We start from the raw sequence: 18,102 nt of genomic DNA on the forward strand, positions 1-18,102 counted from the left end.
AACACCAGAGCTGGGAGAGCAGCGAGCAAGTGTCACTGTCTCTTCAGAAATGTTACTAACAGAGCAGTAATTTCCTAAATGACCTCCAGTACACTTATTAGAGGGAGCCAACATCTAGTGACCGTCAGTGTCATTGCACTTTAAGGTAGTTCTGCATTAGCTTCAGCCTCAAGCCATGGTAGTTGTTTGTACCTACTGTGACAAATTTTACAGTATTTTGATGTGTCTGAGTCCTCCATGCAGTTAACGTCATAACTCAAAAGCAAATGGTAAAATATTTTAAAAAACACACTCTGTGAATGTAAAGAAATACTTGGATCTCTAACTGGATCCTGTTCCTTTTTCCTTTACCCATAGCCTGAATGTCCTTGAGAGATTCTTATTCTGAGATACTGTGCCAACTCGTAAACAGAGAAACAAAAATGAGTGAACTCAGAATTCAATTTGGTGGTAGGTAAAAATGTGCTGGTTTTGCCCATAAAGCCCAGAGGCACAGTGTGTTTTTGTTTGTTAAATACAGATTAAATCTTAGAAACAACTTAAAGCGACTATAATGCTCCTATCTTTGTAAACACTAGACTGTGATACCAGACCTGATAAAATAGTTTCCTGTTTAGAGTTATGATTTATAGGCTGTTGTGGTCTCAATGCAGTTTGTTTGTCCCATACTTCAAGATTTTGCTAGTGCTCTTCAGTGTATGAGCATGCAAAAACCACATACTATTTCATCAAATTCCACATTTCAAATATGAAAATCCTTGGATGAGCAGACTAGGATTTGCCTCCAGAATGTGAACAGCAGGTCCTGTTTACTGCTGTGCTCGATGAACAGCGCAGGCTGAATTTCCACTGATTTGCATGTTTGGTTAAAGAAGCAGCAGACAAGTGATGAGCAGCATAGACACATACTTTGTTCCACAGAACTGTTTGTGGTGAAGGAAAACAACAAAAATGTCACACATTCTTGAATATAACTGATAAACCTGGCAATATACTTGAAGACTGACAAGCGCAGCAGCAGCAGCAGCAGCAGCAGCAGCAGCAGCAGCCAATAGAAATCAACTCACTTGGTGCAAAAAGGAAACATGATAACATTTTGTTTATGTGGACGATAAATCAAAACCCCAGCTGTTTTTGAGCAGGCAAGTTGTAAGATAACGTATGTAGGGACTAGAAAAAATGGGCTTATGCACTATTTGCACCAGATTCATATAAAGCTGCAGAAATGCACAGATCTGTTTCATATAAAAGAAGAATAAAGTAAAACAAAATACATTTTGCGCATGTGCATAAGCCTCATTTTCACACCCATAGTTCCCCATAAATAGACGTAATAAATCAACTGTTTGCAAATAAAGACCTTTTGTCGGCTCCACTGATCTTTAGATCTTCAGTGAAAGAAATGACAAAAAGAAACTGCAAATGTCTGCATCACATTGGCAAGGTTATTTTATTGATTTATTAGTTTATTTAACAGGAACAGTACACATTAATAAACATTGCTGTGAATGCAGCCAAGAGGCAGTTTTTTATCTGTCGTCTCTGGACAACAACAACAAAAAAACAGAATATAAGATTTAAAATTACAAAGTTGTTGAGGTCACTTATAAGCATTTAGAGCAATATTAATGGAGGATATTAATGTTTGTAAAAAATACACAGGACATAATACTACATTGTCAAGTTCTATTTAAAACATGGGACACAGAAATACATACAAGACTTGCAACTCCTTCTCGGACAAGCGATTACACACAGCTAAAGATATTTATAGCACTCATACAAACACACATGTTCCTGTAAACTGTCATCATTACACCTGAAAAACCCCTTTCAGTATAACACAATGTAATTCATATGCATCACAAACCACAGCCTCCAAAATGACTGTAAAGTATGAAACTGCTTCAACAAAAACATTATGAACATTATAACCTTCATGAAGGTAGGATTTATCGCAGGGCTGTTGGATTACACTGCATTAGTTTTAGCTTGATGTACCAGATTACATCCACATTCAATCCTGTCCCCCATCTTATTTTTGTACTTCCACATCACCATATTAGACTCAGCTCGCTCTAGAAAAAACGCATGAATGCATGGTCTGAAGTATGTGCGTGCTGTACTCACTGCACGATCTTTTCTGCATGTTTATGTCTGGAAAAATTTATATGAATCCTTATTGTACATAGTACTAATCTCTACATCTGCCTTGAGGTCTTACAGTGCCAGATGAGGATGCATTAGAGGAGGCCAGTGAAAGGAAAGAGATAAAATGTATTGTTTGCAGCAGAGGTAAAAAAAAATGGCAAAAGAAAGCACAGGTCTGCCCTGTGTTAACAGTCTAAAACATGTAAAAGCATTTGGTATTGAGCTTTCATCAAGTTTTGTTTGATCAAACAGTGTCTGGTAGCTTGATGTAGTTGCCTGAATAATAAATGTGTTGGCAAGATTTCCTTGTTGAGCTTCATTGTTAAATTTACACAAGAATACAACTGAATGGTAGATTGAATGGACTATTATGACTTAAGGGCATGTTTAATAATCTATGAACTCCATTGACTCCAGTTGACTAACACTGAAATTACAACCAACTGATAAGATTGATTCCTCTTACATGAATCTCTGGCTCAGCTCTTCAGCTCCTGTCCCCTTGAGCTCCTACAGGTTGTAACTGACAGAAATGAACTCAAACTTTGACAGCAGAGTGTAATAAGCTAATGATAATGAGAGCAGAGACAACAGAAATAACCAGTGAAGTGGCAATGCTGTATGTCACCGTGCAGGATACTGGAAGAGGAGATGATTTGTTTGCTATGTGATTTAGTTGAAGCAGCAGGATCAAAGACACAGTAAGAGAAAGAACATTTTCCAAGTTCTAATCCTGTTATATGCTAAATATATGTTAAAATGTTTTTATTTGAGTATGTTTATATCAAAATCCCTCTTTTTTTCTTCCTGTAAAACATAAAACTTCATCTTGAGCTTTGGCCGTATACATTAATTTATCCAATCAAAAGTCTTTTGTGGCGACTAGCTAACCACACCCATCATATAATGGGGCGTAGTAGCTGGCAGAGCAGTATCACATATGTGTTTGGTTATCGGTTGCCAAAATCTTTGTTTACATTTCATAAAGAGTGTATTGTGGATGTCTCTCTTGTCCTCCTCCTCCTTATCTCAATATCGCAGGTGAGTGGAGGCCAACAGTCGCCAGCAAGTCCAAATCAAAGTCATACCTGCTTTTTATTGATCCAATCACATCTGAAGAATTGGATGTTTTTTCTTGTAATTATACCCCACCCACATACTCTGTTGAAGATAAAGACGCTCTAACGCTGCATTTGATAGACGTTGGTATTGAGGATGTGGGGGGCATCTAATTAAAGATGCTACTGAGTTGCATTGTGGGAAATGTAGGATCCCGTGTTTTTGAAGCTTTACTGCATACAATTGTGAGTCGTCCAACTTTGCGGAAATGCAAAAAACACCAGAGTAGCTTTGGTAGTTCGGTCCCCAGCTCCTTCTGTGTGCATGTTGAAGTGTCCTTGAGCAAGACACTAAACCCCCCCAAACCTTCCCAGATAGTAACTGCAGTCGGCCAGTGTGAGAGTGTGTGTATGTGTGGATGAATGGATTGTATTGTGAAGCAATTTGTACTGATCTCAGGCTAAATAAGTGCAGTCCATTGCCCATTTTATGGTTTATTGTCCCTCATATGAAGTGCTAAAGTATGTCCATGTCCACTAATTTAATTTGGCTTGAAAGACGAGACAACACATTTTTTCCCTGCTGTCGAGTTTGTGTAGTGATTTCTGTTTAATTGCATTAAATTTTGCTTTACCACTGCATCTGTATGGTTGCTGTCTTATCAGGCCGTGTGGGCTGAGTTCTGCGGGCTATGTGCATGACTTGAAAATAAACAAATCAGTTAATCAAAGCAACAAAAGTGCTTGTGTATTTTTCTCGCCAGATAAAAAGGCTTTTTAGCCTCGAGGATGCCTTCATCCACCATCACTGAGCACATGGAAATGCCAGCTGGTGCAGAACGTTTTGTTCATACCAGTCTCCTTTATTTTCCCTTAAAGGACAGGTTCACAATTTTTCAAGTCCGTCTTAAAGCAACAGTCAGGTGCCCATATACACACTGAAAGAGGTTTTCTTTGCTGTCAATTTGTGCAAAAATGCATTTAAAAGTTTATCTGAAGCTTATATGAGGCTTCAGCAGTCGGAGCTCGTCATTTTAGTCTTTTTAGCCTCTTTGTGTTTCCCTGTTGAGCTGCGGTGGAAGTATAGCAACAAAAAGAGGGACTTTGGCACTAAAAAGATAAATGTTGAAAGATATCTACTTGATTTGACTCATTTGGACGACTGAAGCTTCATATTAGCTTCAGATAAACTTTTAAATACATTTTTGCACAGGAGGACTGTGGATTTTGGCCCCATCACTTACATTGTAAGTGCATTATGAAGGGATCTGCTAAGGTCAGTATGAACAGGAGGGATGATTACAGCAAGAAAAACCTTGTAGGAGAATAAGCCTAAGTCTTTATTAATATAAAATCCTTGTTTGGTCACCACCTTCTATAAGAAACCTTTAATATCCAGGAGAAACATCAAAGCTTAATTTTAATTCTTAATTTGATCAATTAATCAGTCTCATAACCGTCAGTTCTTTTCAAAACAGTGATCTCAGTCTGTTGCAGCCAAAAGAAACAACAACAACTTCTTAGGATAAATGAAGACATTTATTAATAGCTAAACGTCTTGAGGATACATGATAAAGCATAAGATAATAAAGAAAAAGAATAATGAGGCCTTTAAATGATAATAAAAAATACAATAATAAAGAAAATTGTTTAGAAATAGCCCACTGGTGAAGATATTCAGCCTTGTTTCAGGCTGCACTGGGAAAGTCTCTCTGTCGGCTTAACTCCCAGTTTGGCTGTACTGCTGTTAGCAAGCCGCCGGGTATCTGGTTCAGGCATCGTTGCTTTCTTTAGAGCAACGCTTCAGTTTGAGTTGAGGATTTATTCAGTAGTGGATAAACTCGACGTGACTTCAAAAGCAAATACTATTCGTAGAAACATGAGACTTAATGTTACAAAAAAACTTAAAGATTAAAATACATGCAGACTTTGTCCAAAAACAAAGAAAAGAGACGTCTTAATAGAAGAATTTTGTCTCGGCTCATGAGTTTTTGGAGGCCAGCTTAGAGAAGAAGTTTGCTTTTATCAGTTTGGACGAGGCAGGCAGAGTTTTGGGTGTGTTTTAAACATTATGCGCTGAAGTTTTGAGGAATATTTAATTTATTTGTTTGGGATTTTAAGGTGTAACTGTGTTTACAACCTATTTCAATGTTCATTTGGGCTCCTGATTATTGTTTTAAGGCAGACTGGTGAACCTGAACCAGCTGAACCGGCTCTACTGGTGTACTGCATAATGATCAACTTGTTATATGTTTGGACAAAACTGGATTATTAAGAATGATGAACATCATTTCAACACCACTTCTCTTTGTTGTTTTTTTCTTTGTTTCAGCTGCTGTCTTGCTGCAACAACTAACCAGCATCAATGTCTTGGCTTGAGGTAAACGAGAGTCATGACTTCCCTTCTTACACACACACACACACACACACACACACACACCTCCTACCCGCCTTATCATATCTACAGTTTACTTTAGTGATAAGACCTATGCAAGATCCAAACCCAAGTCTGACTCTGCAGCTGTCTATCACGTCGTGTCGCTCTGTTTGATGATGACTCAGTTAGGAAAGTTTTATCTTGACTCCAGGGCTTTGTTCACAGTTCATAAAGAGACAGAGGACACGCACTCACACAGACACACATATTGCACATGCGCACACACACACACACACACACACACACACACACACACAGTGAGTTATCATAAACTAGACACATCCGTTGTTGCGTGTCGAAAAGCTAGAGGCATTTTAAAGGGGCTTTTAATTATTTTTTTCACAGTAGGGTGAAATGGCTTCAAAGACTGTTCTGGTGAATTTGTTACTTATTAGGTTGCAAATGCAGTTTCAAGGAAATATATTGAAGCTTATTCTACTTTTGCAAAATAACTCTTTTCAAAGTAAGGTCCAAAAAGTTACAATAGTGTTTTCAACGTCTTGGTCTTAAATTGTTTATTGTGAGATTAATACCTCTAAAGATTGAAAATGGAGGTTACAGTTTTTTTGTTACAAATGTTTGTACACACTGTAAAAGTGACTATTAAGAAAAAGAGTTTAAAATTAATTTAAAATGTCAACATATAGCATGGATATTCTTGCACAAGTACAGTATGTTTAGAAATCTCAGTTTGGTGCTGAATAGACTGTGAGTTAGAAAATTAAAGCAGTGTTTGTTACGTAATGTTTGCCTGAAGCTACTGTTTCATATCAATATCTGAAGAACATCAGCAACACCAGAGTTTAGAGGACAAAGTGGATGTTATCACCTACATCAATCAGATGCAGACACTGTCCATTTAATTAAACAAATGACCATCCTCACTGTTCCCAGAATGTATAAATATGCATGCCTTTGCTCTGAACTTGTACAACAAAGCACAAGAAAAAAGCTCTGAAGTCAGTGATTCAATTTTCACTGCCCCCACAAAAAAAGAAAGTGCTGTTTCCCAAAAAATGTCCCTTGCTGTTACTCAGCATTTCATGTAGAATTTTAAAATAGAAAGCTGCATTTTTTAACATCTTCTCAGTGGACGTGGCCTCACTGCCTTATTGCCTCTGAGCTGCACAGGGAATTAGAGCTGTAATGATTAGTTGAATAATTGATTAGCTGCCAGCTAATAAATTAATCGCTAAGTATTTTGAGAATTGATTAATCTTTTTTTTTTTTTTTAACCATTTTTAATTTTTAAGAAAAAAAATCCAAATTCTCTGAATTCAGAATATTTTCTGGTGTTTTTAGTCTTCTATGATAATAAACTGAGTATCTTTGGGTTGGTCAGGACAAAACATTTGAAGATGTCACCAGCTTTGGGAAACGTTTTTCACCATTTTCTGACATTTTATGGACCAAACAACTTATTGATTAATTAAGAAAAATAATTGACAGACTAATCGATTATGAAAATGATCATTAGTTGCAGCACTACAGGGAATTGAACTACTTGCAGAACAGATACTTTATAACAGAACTACTACACCTTCTAAACCTGTTAAATAATGTGTTATTCAATTTTGAGTAAGCTTCAGAAAGTCCATAAAACCAGAAATTCAATTAACATTCACCATAAAATATTTTATCTAAGTTATGATTATATATTTGTACAATAAAAGCTTGAATAACATAAAAAAGCGAAGAAATGCATCTGTCTAAGTATGACAGAGGGCTGAAAATAAAGTTGGTTGATTTCTGAAAGCCACTTGGATGAAAAGTGCAGCAGTGTTACCTTATCTCAGCTTTACATATGTGTACTTTTAATCATGTGCAGACACGATTGAGAAACTGACAGAGTGTCACCATAAACCCACAGCTGCTATACAAGTTTAGCTTTTTGAGCGTACTTTGGAAAAATTCATGAAAACATTCTGTTTCTGCTCCTGCAGAGTTAATCATGGCACACACACCTACAGAGAGAGGTAGAGGGGGGGTGAGAGGGAGGGGGGTGGCGGACACGGTTGATTGGAGACAGGCTCTATTTATGGTGCAATGCTAATCATACTCTTTGCACCCCTGGGTGTCATTATACATACAGGTGAATGTTGTCAGCTTTGCATCAGAGGAGCAAGCTTCTTCTGGCTGTCTGCCCCGCTCACGTCACGTCACACATCACACACACAGTGGGGGGGTTTGTCCAGCGTGCTTCACATTATGATGAATTAATATTAATTTTCCCAATTAGGAAAATAGCAGCGGGTTTGCTCTCATGAGTTCATAGAAGATCAGTGTGTCCATGATGAAATGCTCTTATCATCTGATTACATCATCATGCTGTTAACTGTCAGAGCTTGTCTGTGTGCCGCGGGTATATACGCTGTATATATTATATGTGTAACTGTGTTTTATGCATGTTAATACAGTATATAGATGAGTGTGTACATGCTGTGCCGAGCAGATGGAGCTCAGTGGATTGTGGGATGCCTGCGATGTTTAACTTTGGATGCATGTCGGACCGTGGTCAGAACAGCGAGATGTCTGAGCTGCCACTGATCTTGCTGTTAGCACATTTCTCTCTCTCTCTCTCTCACACACACACACACACACACACAGAATACTAGGTGCTTTGATTTTGCTTTGATTTGATTTATTCACACATATAAAACATTACAAATACAGTATGTACAGTTTTTTTATAAAGTGGATGTGCAGGTGAGGTAAAAAACCCGTCTAGGGCTAAAACCTCACCACAACTTAAAAATTTAAATCATAAAAAGGGGGGAAAAAGAGAAAAATTAGAAAACAAACACTTAAAAAGAAACAGCTAAAAAACAGCACTTTTGCATCCTCTGATGGGTTAAAATCTCCACAGTGAGATTATCTGTCACTCAATGGGGTTTTTTTTCCCTTTTTATTTGACCAGGATGTGTGAACGCACTGCAGGAGCAGGCAGGCTTTAGCTCTGTCTGTAACAGACAACACACAGATTGGAATTGTTAAGCAGTCCTCTGTTGTGTACTGTGAACACAAAAGGCTGAAATATAAAAAGCATTTTATGAGTTTTTCCGATGAGGATTGGTAGAAGGTGTTTAGAGCCAAATTACAGAGATCTGTCTAGTGACACAAGCGACTGTAGAGAGTGACTGCAGTTGAGGGCAACTGTAACATTTACACAACAGGCAAATCAACTGATTTGCAAAATTGAGAGAGAAAGAATCTGCAGAGAAAAAGATTTATCAGATCATAAATCCAAGATGAAACATGCAAAAACAAACTGTCGTAATGGGCATAAAACTGAGAACGAGGCTTTCTAGAGAAGCTACAACTGAACTGAATTGGCTGCTACAGCACATTATCCTGCTGTTGAGAGTGGAGACATTAGATCATCTAGTCACACTGTTTATTTATACATGACCCAAAATACACAAGAATTTAGACAAATACAATTCTATGTCTGTATTATTATTATTATTATTATTATTATTATTATTGTTATTGTTATTGTTATTGTTATTATTATTGTTATTGTTATTATTATTTTAATCATACATACTTAATAAGCTTGTTTTTCACACATTCCCTGTTCTTCTGTCCGATGCTTGGCCATCGTTCTATCAGCTTTTTGGTTGTTTTAACTGCGTAGTTTACTAATGCAGGACAAGGTTATTTAGCTGACTTGCTACAGTAGCTTAGCAGAGCGTGAAGGCTCTGTGAATGCGGCTTGTGCTCACATCTACACTGCGCCCTTACACTTGCTTATTTATTTTTTTCTAAATAAATAATGATAAAAACATAAAAAGAAAATGTGTTTTCTTCGCAAAATTACTATTCTGAGTAAAAGGTTTGTTTCCCAGGTTGGGAACCAGTGAGCTACAATATTTGTTCATAGTTTGAGAATAGAAAAGGTTTTTAGCTATTTAGAGCATCAGGGCTTAACATCCGGCGTTGCTGTTAATCTCTCAGTATTATACAGGAGGGATTTATTTCAAGGATTGTGATTTTACACTGCACTCAGTAATCATGCAGGGAGAAATCAATTATAAAAGAGGCACAGACTCTATTTTTACTGGCAGAAAGGTACATGAGAATAAAATGTGGTTATAGTTGAAGGTTTGAGTGATGTGACTGTTATTGTCACACAACTCATTCATCTATACTGAACTGAGCTGCGATCTGCCATTACTCAGTGACATTTGGGGCTTGATTCGCGCTGTGTCCTGCCACACTGTGCTGAAAATACGACAAGCACTTTAGGAGAGCGTGTGAGTCATAAGCATCAACACAGCGCTGAACTCTTGATTAAGGGGAGACGCGTGGCGAAGACGAGTGCTGTCAGCCCACTGGATTTTAGAGGCAGAGGCCTGCTGAGCGTTCGCCATCCCATCCGAACACACACCAGACCCACTGCTTCCATCTCATTCTCACTTTCTGTGTGTGGCATGGTGGGAGATCGGCCAGGTGATAACACAGCCAGCTGCTTCCTCTTGGCTGCTGATTGGCTGGACGAGAAAGTGTCATTCAGCTGAAAAAACATGTTGAAGCAACCCAGATATGGTGCTGCTGAGAATGCAGTTGTATTGTGTTGTTATCAGGTGAAAATGTCATTCTGCCAAAATGTCGACTTTGGAAGAAAAATAGCAGATCAGTGGGAGTTCTTCAGAAACAACAGTGTACAGCTCACACACAGAAAACCTATTTTAACCCTTTTAAGCCACTTTTTTGGCTTTTTAATTTGCGATTTTATGTTAATTTTGGCTGTGTCAATGCATACGGCATAAAATTTGACAAGGGTGTAGATTTTTTTGTCCAATTTTGAAAGTTCAACCTCATTTCCTATAATATGTTCATAATAAACTGTAATCAAAATAATGATACTCAGATCCTTAAGGACAAAAATGCATTGAAACCCATTAAAACCTTAATTTCACATTATTTTGATATGTGACATTTCAATAGATTATGTTATAGATGCAAAATATTACAGAAGGAAAAGAAGCAAAAAACATGGATGTTGGTTTGTGATTGTGGAGAGCTCTTTGTGTGTGTGCATCTCTGCTAATTAAAGACACGCAATTTGAGGCTTTTGTGCTCTTTGCAGTTTTCATTATGGACCAATCTGTGTGCTGAAATGTGGAGGAAAGCATGAAACAATGAAAACTGCTTTCCTCACTGCAAACAGAGTGAAGGGGGGCTCTGGAGGAGAGAGCCGGGGGCAGAGCCGGGGAGCCTCTGGAGGAATAACACTCAGTCACACCAGATTCCTCTCTGATCCTGAGCTGTCTACCGGCGGGAGGAGAGCTCAGAGTTTGTTTTTTGTAAAACTTTTGGGATTAAAAAGTGGATTTATCTTAACTCTTAATTTCTTTTCATCCATGTTGACTGCTGACTGGGGGGGGGGACAGAGACGTCACGGATGTCAGCATTGATTTTGACCATGAAAATAGGGTTAGTTGTGCGAAACTTCGCAAAAATAGAGCCAGAGCAAGCGTTTTTTCAAAGAAGCGACTCATCACTCAGCCTGTTCGCTGACATATGGAGCAGGTTAAGACATCTTCATTGGGAAACACTGAAATAATCTGATGTTCATTCGCTTGCTCACCTGTTTGCATCACGTCCAGTTAGGAATCAGTGTTACTGTGAATCACAGAGAACCTCCTGCATCTTTTTACTGCAAGTGTTGCAATGTAGGGGCATTTGAGGGGATACAGTGATTGGCGTCTTAAAAAGAATGTAGGAGGAGGGTAAAGTGGGGGCCCCCTACTTCCAGCGCCAGTTCAGCCATTGTTAGAAGACATTAAATGTCTTGAAAATCGTGGTATTGCAGTTGACATCAAAGGTCAACTCCATTTGCCTCTTGACAGCTGACAACCTTGCTTGTCATTCCCTTTGTGGGTATTTAGAGACTTTCTTGACTAATGTGTTTTGTCACTTCAGCTGACAAAAAAGCTGCTCAATATGTCTTTGAAGAAGATGAGCTTAAAAAGTGTACTAAGGACGGTAATCAACAACATGTAATGCTGAACGATTCCACTTCCACAGGCATCAAGCAGGACTCTTGTTTGAACACACTTAAATACTTCCATGTAACAGAGGGTATTTGTGTAAAATTCATGCATGATGTATTAGAAGGTGTTGCCCCTTTGGATATAAAGCTGCTGCTGCGACAGTTAATATATAAATGAGGACAAACTGTCTACATTGGAGCAGCTTAATGATAGAATATTGAATTTTGATTATGGCTACATGAACGAGAAGAACAAGCCATCTGCCATCTTAGAACAAATGAAAATGCTGTCAAACAGACAGCCAGCCAAATGTGTTGTCTCCTCCTCTTTTTGCCACTCATGCTAGTTGACCTAGTTAGTAGGCAGAGTCCACACTTGAAACTGTTCCTTATTCTCAGAGAAAGATGCAGTATAGTTGATAATAGACCACCATAACATGTTGAAGACACTAGTTATGGTACATGAGGTTTTGAAAGTAAATACTGTCCTTTGAAACATCAAGCTCAGTAACTTTAAAAACATATCTAAAACACTGGCTTACAAGAAACAAATATAGTTTGTGAAGCTGGAAACATGGGAAGCCACTTGAAAGAGAAATATCAGTTCCAAATGCCTCTCTGGTCATTGTAGGATCTTTAGACCTCAGTGAGCAGCTCCTTGAAAAGTTGCATACAGAATGAATCAAGATCTTGGCATTTTAAGCATCATGTTGCACACACAGTTAATGTGTTTGGTCAGACCTATAGAACAGTTCTTCAACTTGCTTGATGTTGAGCTTTACAGTTCATCAACTCAAGGTCTACTTAGTTGCTTGTTCCAGAGCTTTGGGCCACATCACAATCTCCCTCTGAGCATTTTTAGGACTTTTTGGCTTAAAATTTGAGCTTGACGGTTCATTCTTGGCCTTAACAAACCTGACCTAAACAACAGTTTACATAACAATCTCAACTCAAGATTCTCCGACAAGTATAAATCCAGTCGTTCAGATACATAGTGAATTTATACACTCAACACTTGGAGGGCACAATCTTCTGAGACTCAGAGAATTTGAGATGTAAGACCTGAGCTGCATCACTTCAACAATTCAAGTCACTTTAAATTCAAGTCAGCAATTCCAACCTTGTGGAGTGTAATATCTAATAACCAGCATAAAACTCCTTTGTTTGTACTAACTTTGAGAAATAACCAAAGGTGAGACAGGTGGAGACCTTTGAAAATCTTTAGATCCACAGGAAAAAGCAGGATCGATATCCAATAGGATCAGAGACGAATAAAAGTCTGAGACAACAAGTGCGTGTTATAGCCTGAGGTGGACAGCAGGCCGCTCAGTCATGTTTGGTTTTTGACGCTTAACAGCACCAAGAAGGAAAACGAGGCTTGCTGTTGCAGCTTTGAAGATGGCAGATCAATATCCATCAGCTCTCACTGAACCACCAGGTGACGACTTTGTCAACTCTACCGAAGCACAAATTACATAGAAATAGAAGCTCTGAGCTGCCGGGGCTGAGGCCAAAGTGGGGGTAGATTTTTTGGGGGTGTTTGTGTTTTCCTGGCTGTCTCGGTCTCATGTGACACTTTTTAAATGGGGATAAGTCATCTCGGTGTGGTCTTGAGTAATGTTTATACAAAAACACAGACACAAATAGGCAGACTCAAACAGGATTTACCATACCATCATTTATCAACCAGACAAAGCTGCTGTCTCTCCTCCTGTCGTCTTTCACCTTTGAAATCCATTACAATGCATCAACGGATATTAGCCTAAATTGATTTGCAGGGAGAACATGCAAAAAAAAAAAAGGCCAATTTAATGCACAGAAACAAAAACAAACAAACTACTTAGTGTCAGATGTGAAAAATGTTTGTGCCATGCCTGCGGTCCCCAAAGGGCAGAACGTGCAGACACCATCAAGGTCCCTGAATACCAGATTATGCATTTAGATTCAGTATTGCTGTGTCAATTCTCTAAAGTATTCGTTGAATTATTTCTAATTTATACAGAAAAATAATTTCAGCATTTGGCTTGTTGAGGCAAGAGTGTCATGAATCTCATTTGGACTATTAAATGATATATATACATAATATATTCACCTGTCAGTTCTGATGTTTTGCATACGTATGGTAATTGTAACTGATTATATGCTATTGAATAATTCTGTGGGACATTCAAGTCTCATCTCTAATGTTTTATTAATGGACTTTTGAGTAATTTGTGTTTAGTGCGCAATGTACTTGGTGGGTACATTGTGCGGTCAAATGAGACTCATCTATATCATACAAATTAACATTCAACATCACATTGAATTGTATTGTGTTACAGCACTGTTTGCAATATTTAGTCTAAATACCCTCACTGATATAAATTGGGTGGACAAAATGTTACAAACATCTTTAAGTATAATGTAGAGCTGCAACTATTAGTTGATTAGTCAAATAGTTTCTAACTATTAAATTAATTGCCAACTCATTGTTTTGAGTCCATTTTTAAAGAAAAAAAGTCTAAATTCTCTGATTCCAGCTTCTTAAATGTGAATATTTTCTGGTTTCTTAAGTCTTCTGTGATAGCAAACTGGACATCATTGGGTTGTGGACCGCTGGTCGAGACAAAAGAAGACATTTGAGGACGTCATCTAGGGCTTTTAGAAACACTGATCGTTGTGTTTCACCATTTTCTGACGTTTTACAGACCAGACAACTAATCAGTTAATAGAAAGAAAGCCCCAGTATAATGCAATACAGTTCAACAGCATCACAAACTACTGCCTCAACTTTTTTTTCTTTAAAAAGTTTTCAACAAAAGCTGAACTTGTGGCCACTGATTGTATATTCTGTATTTGTTCCAGCTTTTCACTGAAGCTTTGTAACTATTGCAGCATTACATTCATATCTTCCCTCTCTGTCTCTCTCCAGGTGCAGGGTCGTCGGGAGTCTCTCCCTGCAGCCAACCAGGCGGTGCGGCGGCGTATGTCCGGGCCGTTGATGCTTCCTCCGCTGTGGAGGAGACACTCCTGCCAAGAGCGCCCATGTGACGCCCGGCGGTCGTCAGCAGCTAACGGCCTACCACTGGCCCGTCTGGAAGTACTGTACAGCCGAGCACTGGCCAGTCATGATGAGCAACGGTCAGTTAGTTTCTTTCTTCCTTTCTTTCTATTCTTTCCTTTTTAATTTCTTATGATTGTTTTTCTGATGTGTGTGAAAGCTGTTGTTGTTGCTTCACATCACAACAAATGTCAGTGTGGGTTGTGTTTGTGTTTTATTTTTTTCCATACACAGAGTGCTTTTGGTTCTTCTGCTATTATTATACTGCTGACTATTGGCACCACTCCTACATTATTTGAGAGGACAACCCATTAGAGGAAGAATCTTGCTTTTCAAATGTGGCTTGTTGAGATTCATCCAGCACATATAAATGAATGGATGTTGTTTTTCTTGTTGGAATTCATCTTGGGAGTTGCTGTGGTGTGTTTGGTTTTGATATGGAGCATCTGCTGCTCTGTGTAACCGAGACAAGTGATTTGCATTCAGCTCAACATTAAAGCATTTGCAAGAATATTCAGCTGATCAATCGTTCTTTCTTTCTTTCTTTCTTTCTTTCTTTCTTTCTTTCTTTCTTTCTTTCTTTCTTTCTTTCAGAACAATCCCTATTAACTGCATATTGTGAAGGATGTGCCTGACTTAAAAAACCGTACTGGGTGTCTGTTAGAGTTCAGCAAGTCATTTGAAAGAAGGATCAATATCTCGGCAGAAAAAAAAACAATAATGGTCAAAGTGTTGAACAAAAGTAAACTGAGTGGTCGGACTGATACTCAGTGGAGCTCATTTGGCTCTCAGTGATGAGGTGAAGCCTGTGTGGAGAGAACTGTACAAACCACCATCAACTAAGAGGGTTGGTGACTTAATGTGGAGAGTTTTACACGGGATTGTGGCTGTCGGTGCTTTGGTTCCATTGTAAATCATAATATTAATGACTGTTGCAGACAATGTTCCACGTTTCATCTGTTAGAAAAGATCTTCAGGATGTTTGGAGAGGTATTTTCTCAGTGTGTGTTTATTTTGGGTTATAAGTACACTCAAAAATGTGAAAGTGAAGTGCCAGCTGTTTAACTTTATTTTGGGACAAGCAAAAATGGCTATTTATGTTAGGAAGAAGAAAGGGAAAAGAATGAGCTCTCTTTGGATTGTGATGCAGGAAGCATTTTTATCAGGGTGGTAAAAGCCAGATTAAGAGTTGATTACAGATTACAATGCGATTAATAATGTGGAAGAATTCATAAATGTCGGGTGTTGTTAGGACGTGTTTTGCTCTGCTTTCTTTCTTTCTTTTTTTATTTATGTCTTTCTGTCTTTACCTTTCTCTAAGGTCAGTGGTGCAGAGTCGCCTCAGCTCATTATCTCTGAGTCTCTTTCTTGTATCTTTGTGTTTGGCTCAGTCCAGGTGGACGCCAAGCGAGCAGCAGGGTTTCTGTCTGAACAGCTGAAGCTCTCTGAGTGACAGTGAAGGCAACAGCACACACATGCACGCGAAGTCGGGTTGTATGGTTTCGGATGATAATGAAAACCCTCTTCTCTTTTTCAAATGCCTGGTAATTGCAGCAGCAGGAAGAAACCTGGCACTGAAAGGTCATACAGTGGGTGTGTTTGTGTCTGTTTGGCATCTACTTTATCTCCTCTCTCTGACCATTTTCATTCTGAAGATTTTGGTAACGTCATGTATGTGTGTGCAGTCCAGACATTAATAACAGAGGGGTGAACTCTTTTTTTTTCACAGTGAAAAGGCTTCTTGGATAAACAGCTTGTTAGGTAATCATCTACCCCATGTTTTTTTTCCCTCACAGCTGGATAAACACAAGTGGGTTTGGTGACATTCAATAATTTGAATGAGCCTGTGTAGCTTTCCTGTCACGTTGTAAGCAATTAATAAAGACCTTCATACAATTTACTGTAACCTAGTAAAGCTAGCAGTACTGGACATTGAACAAAACCTAACAATGACCAAACATTTACATAATCAGTCATGGACTAAATAAATACTAAACAAAACCACATTATTGAGCTAATACTTAGCTACCAATTTGCCATCAGTTTTTGGAAGGAGTTAGATTGTGTTGCATAGTGTAAAAAATTAAATTTAAACAGTTAATGTGCGTGTGTTAAAATTAGGGCTTCAATTAATGATTATTTTTATTATTGAGTGATCTGTCTCTTATTTTTATGACTCATCAAGTTATCATAGTCTATAAAATTCCATTGCCTCTCCATACATGACAGAAATGTTAAAGTTGTCTCCGTTATGAGCCTCTAATGGTCGCATGAGGTCAGCATGACTTTTGAGATGTGGGATCCCTGTAGCTAAAAATGCTTTGAAGAGCTTCTTATATTATTATATATATTATATGGTGCCAGTCTGAAATCAGCTGGACAGGACTACATGGGAGCAAACTAGACACTGAATCTGGACACTACTGCACTTGGTCATCATCAGAGTGTTACTGTTGTTGCTTTTTGTATAATTACCCTGGACTCAAAGCAGTATTGATAGTTATCTTGGTAAAAAATTAAGTAAAATAATACATTTAATTGTCAGAAATGTGTAAAAAAATATCCATTACAATTACCCAGATCCCTATAAGGGAAATGTTGAATTGTTTTGTTTTGTCCAGAACCCAAATCTCTAGTGATACTGTGATGGTTTCTGCCTTAGATAACTGATACCCCTTGCCGATGTGGATAAAGCCCCGGCAGACGGCTGTCCTCTACCTCTGACCTAGGTATCAAACGGGTTCTCAACATCTACACGTGAGACCACCTTAGCCTGCATAGGGAACCAAAGTCCAGCTTGGCTTCTATAATCACTAGCTGTCGTTGAATCACTCCAATTCAGGCCTATTTAGTCAGGAATGCCTGACAGCTAGATTACAACGAAAACGTGTGGGTGCAAGTAGGTGTTGGAGGTTTGAAAGCGGTCCAAGATGGCCCTTTAACGGACTATCTCTGGAGGAGGCCCACTGTGTTGGTTGAGTGCACTCGCCCAGTTTTATAGGGTGGCTTCAATGTGCATCTTTTGCCAATTCAACCTTTTAATCAATTATGCTTATTATAAGTTCTACACTGAAATTATACCTCTATCACAGGTGCATCAGGTTAAACACATCTAGACCTGTCAAAACTGTTAGTTAATAAACATTGCATATTTATCCTTAGCAATTTCCATTATAAATTTTCAATATAAATATCAGCCATATCTCAGGGGGGCGTCTTTCTTACCTTTAAGGGCTAACCAGAAGACCTCAGAGATGAGCACAAGCCAGGAGCTTTGGTTAGAGTGTATAAAAATACAAACCAGTTTTATTTGGCTTTTTAAAAAAATGAGTATTACAAAATGTAAAAAGTAAAATACAAAAACTTGAATGTGAAAGTTAAAAAGGAGAAAAAAACCCTTTCTAGGATTTAAAGGAGT

At 38.4% G+C, this 18,102-nt stretch overlaps 1 protein-coding gene across 1 annotated transcript in view; it reads left to right on the plus strand.

The window, feature by feature from the left end:
• The window catches only part of LOC137187590 (3',5'-cyclic-AMP phosphodiesterase 4C-like), a 118,001-nt gene that overhangs the window by 5,109 nt on the left and 94,790 nt on the right, over positions 1-18,102 (plus strand). Inside the window, exons 2-3 of the mRNA XM_067596599.1 lie at positions 5,542-5,589; positions 14,556-14,764. Coding sequence (XP_067452700.1) covers positions 5,575-5,589; positions 14,556-14,764 — 224 coding nt within the window. The 5' untranslated portion in view covers positions 5,542-5,574. The remainder of the gene's footprint in view (positions 1-5,541; positions 5,590-14,555; positions 14,765-18,102) is intronic.

The sequence above is a fragment of the Thunnus thynnus genome, chromosome 8, assembly GCF_963924715.1.
Source record: "Thunnus thynnus chromosome 8, fThuThy2.1, whole genome shotgun sequence".
Taxonomy (NCBI): Eukaryota; Metazoa; Chordata; class Actinopteri; order Scombriformes; family Scombridae; genus Thunnus; species Thunnus thynnus.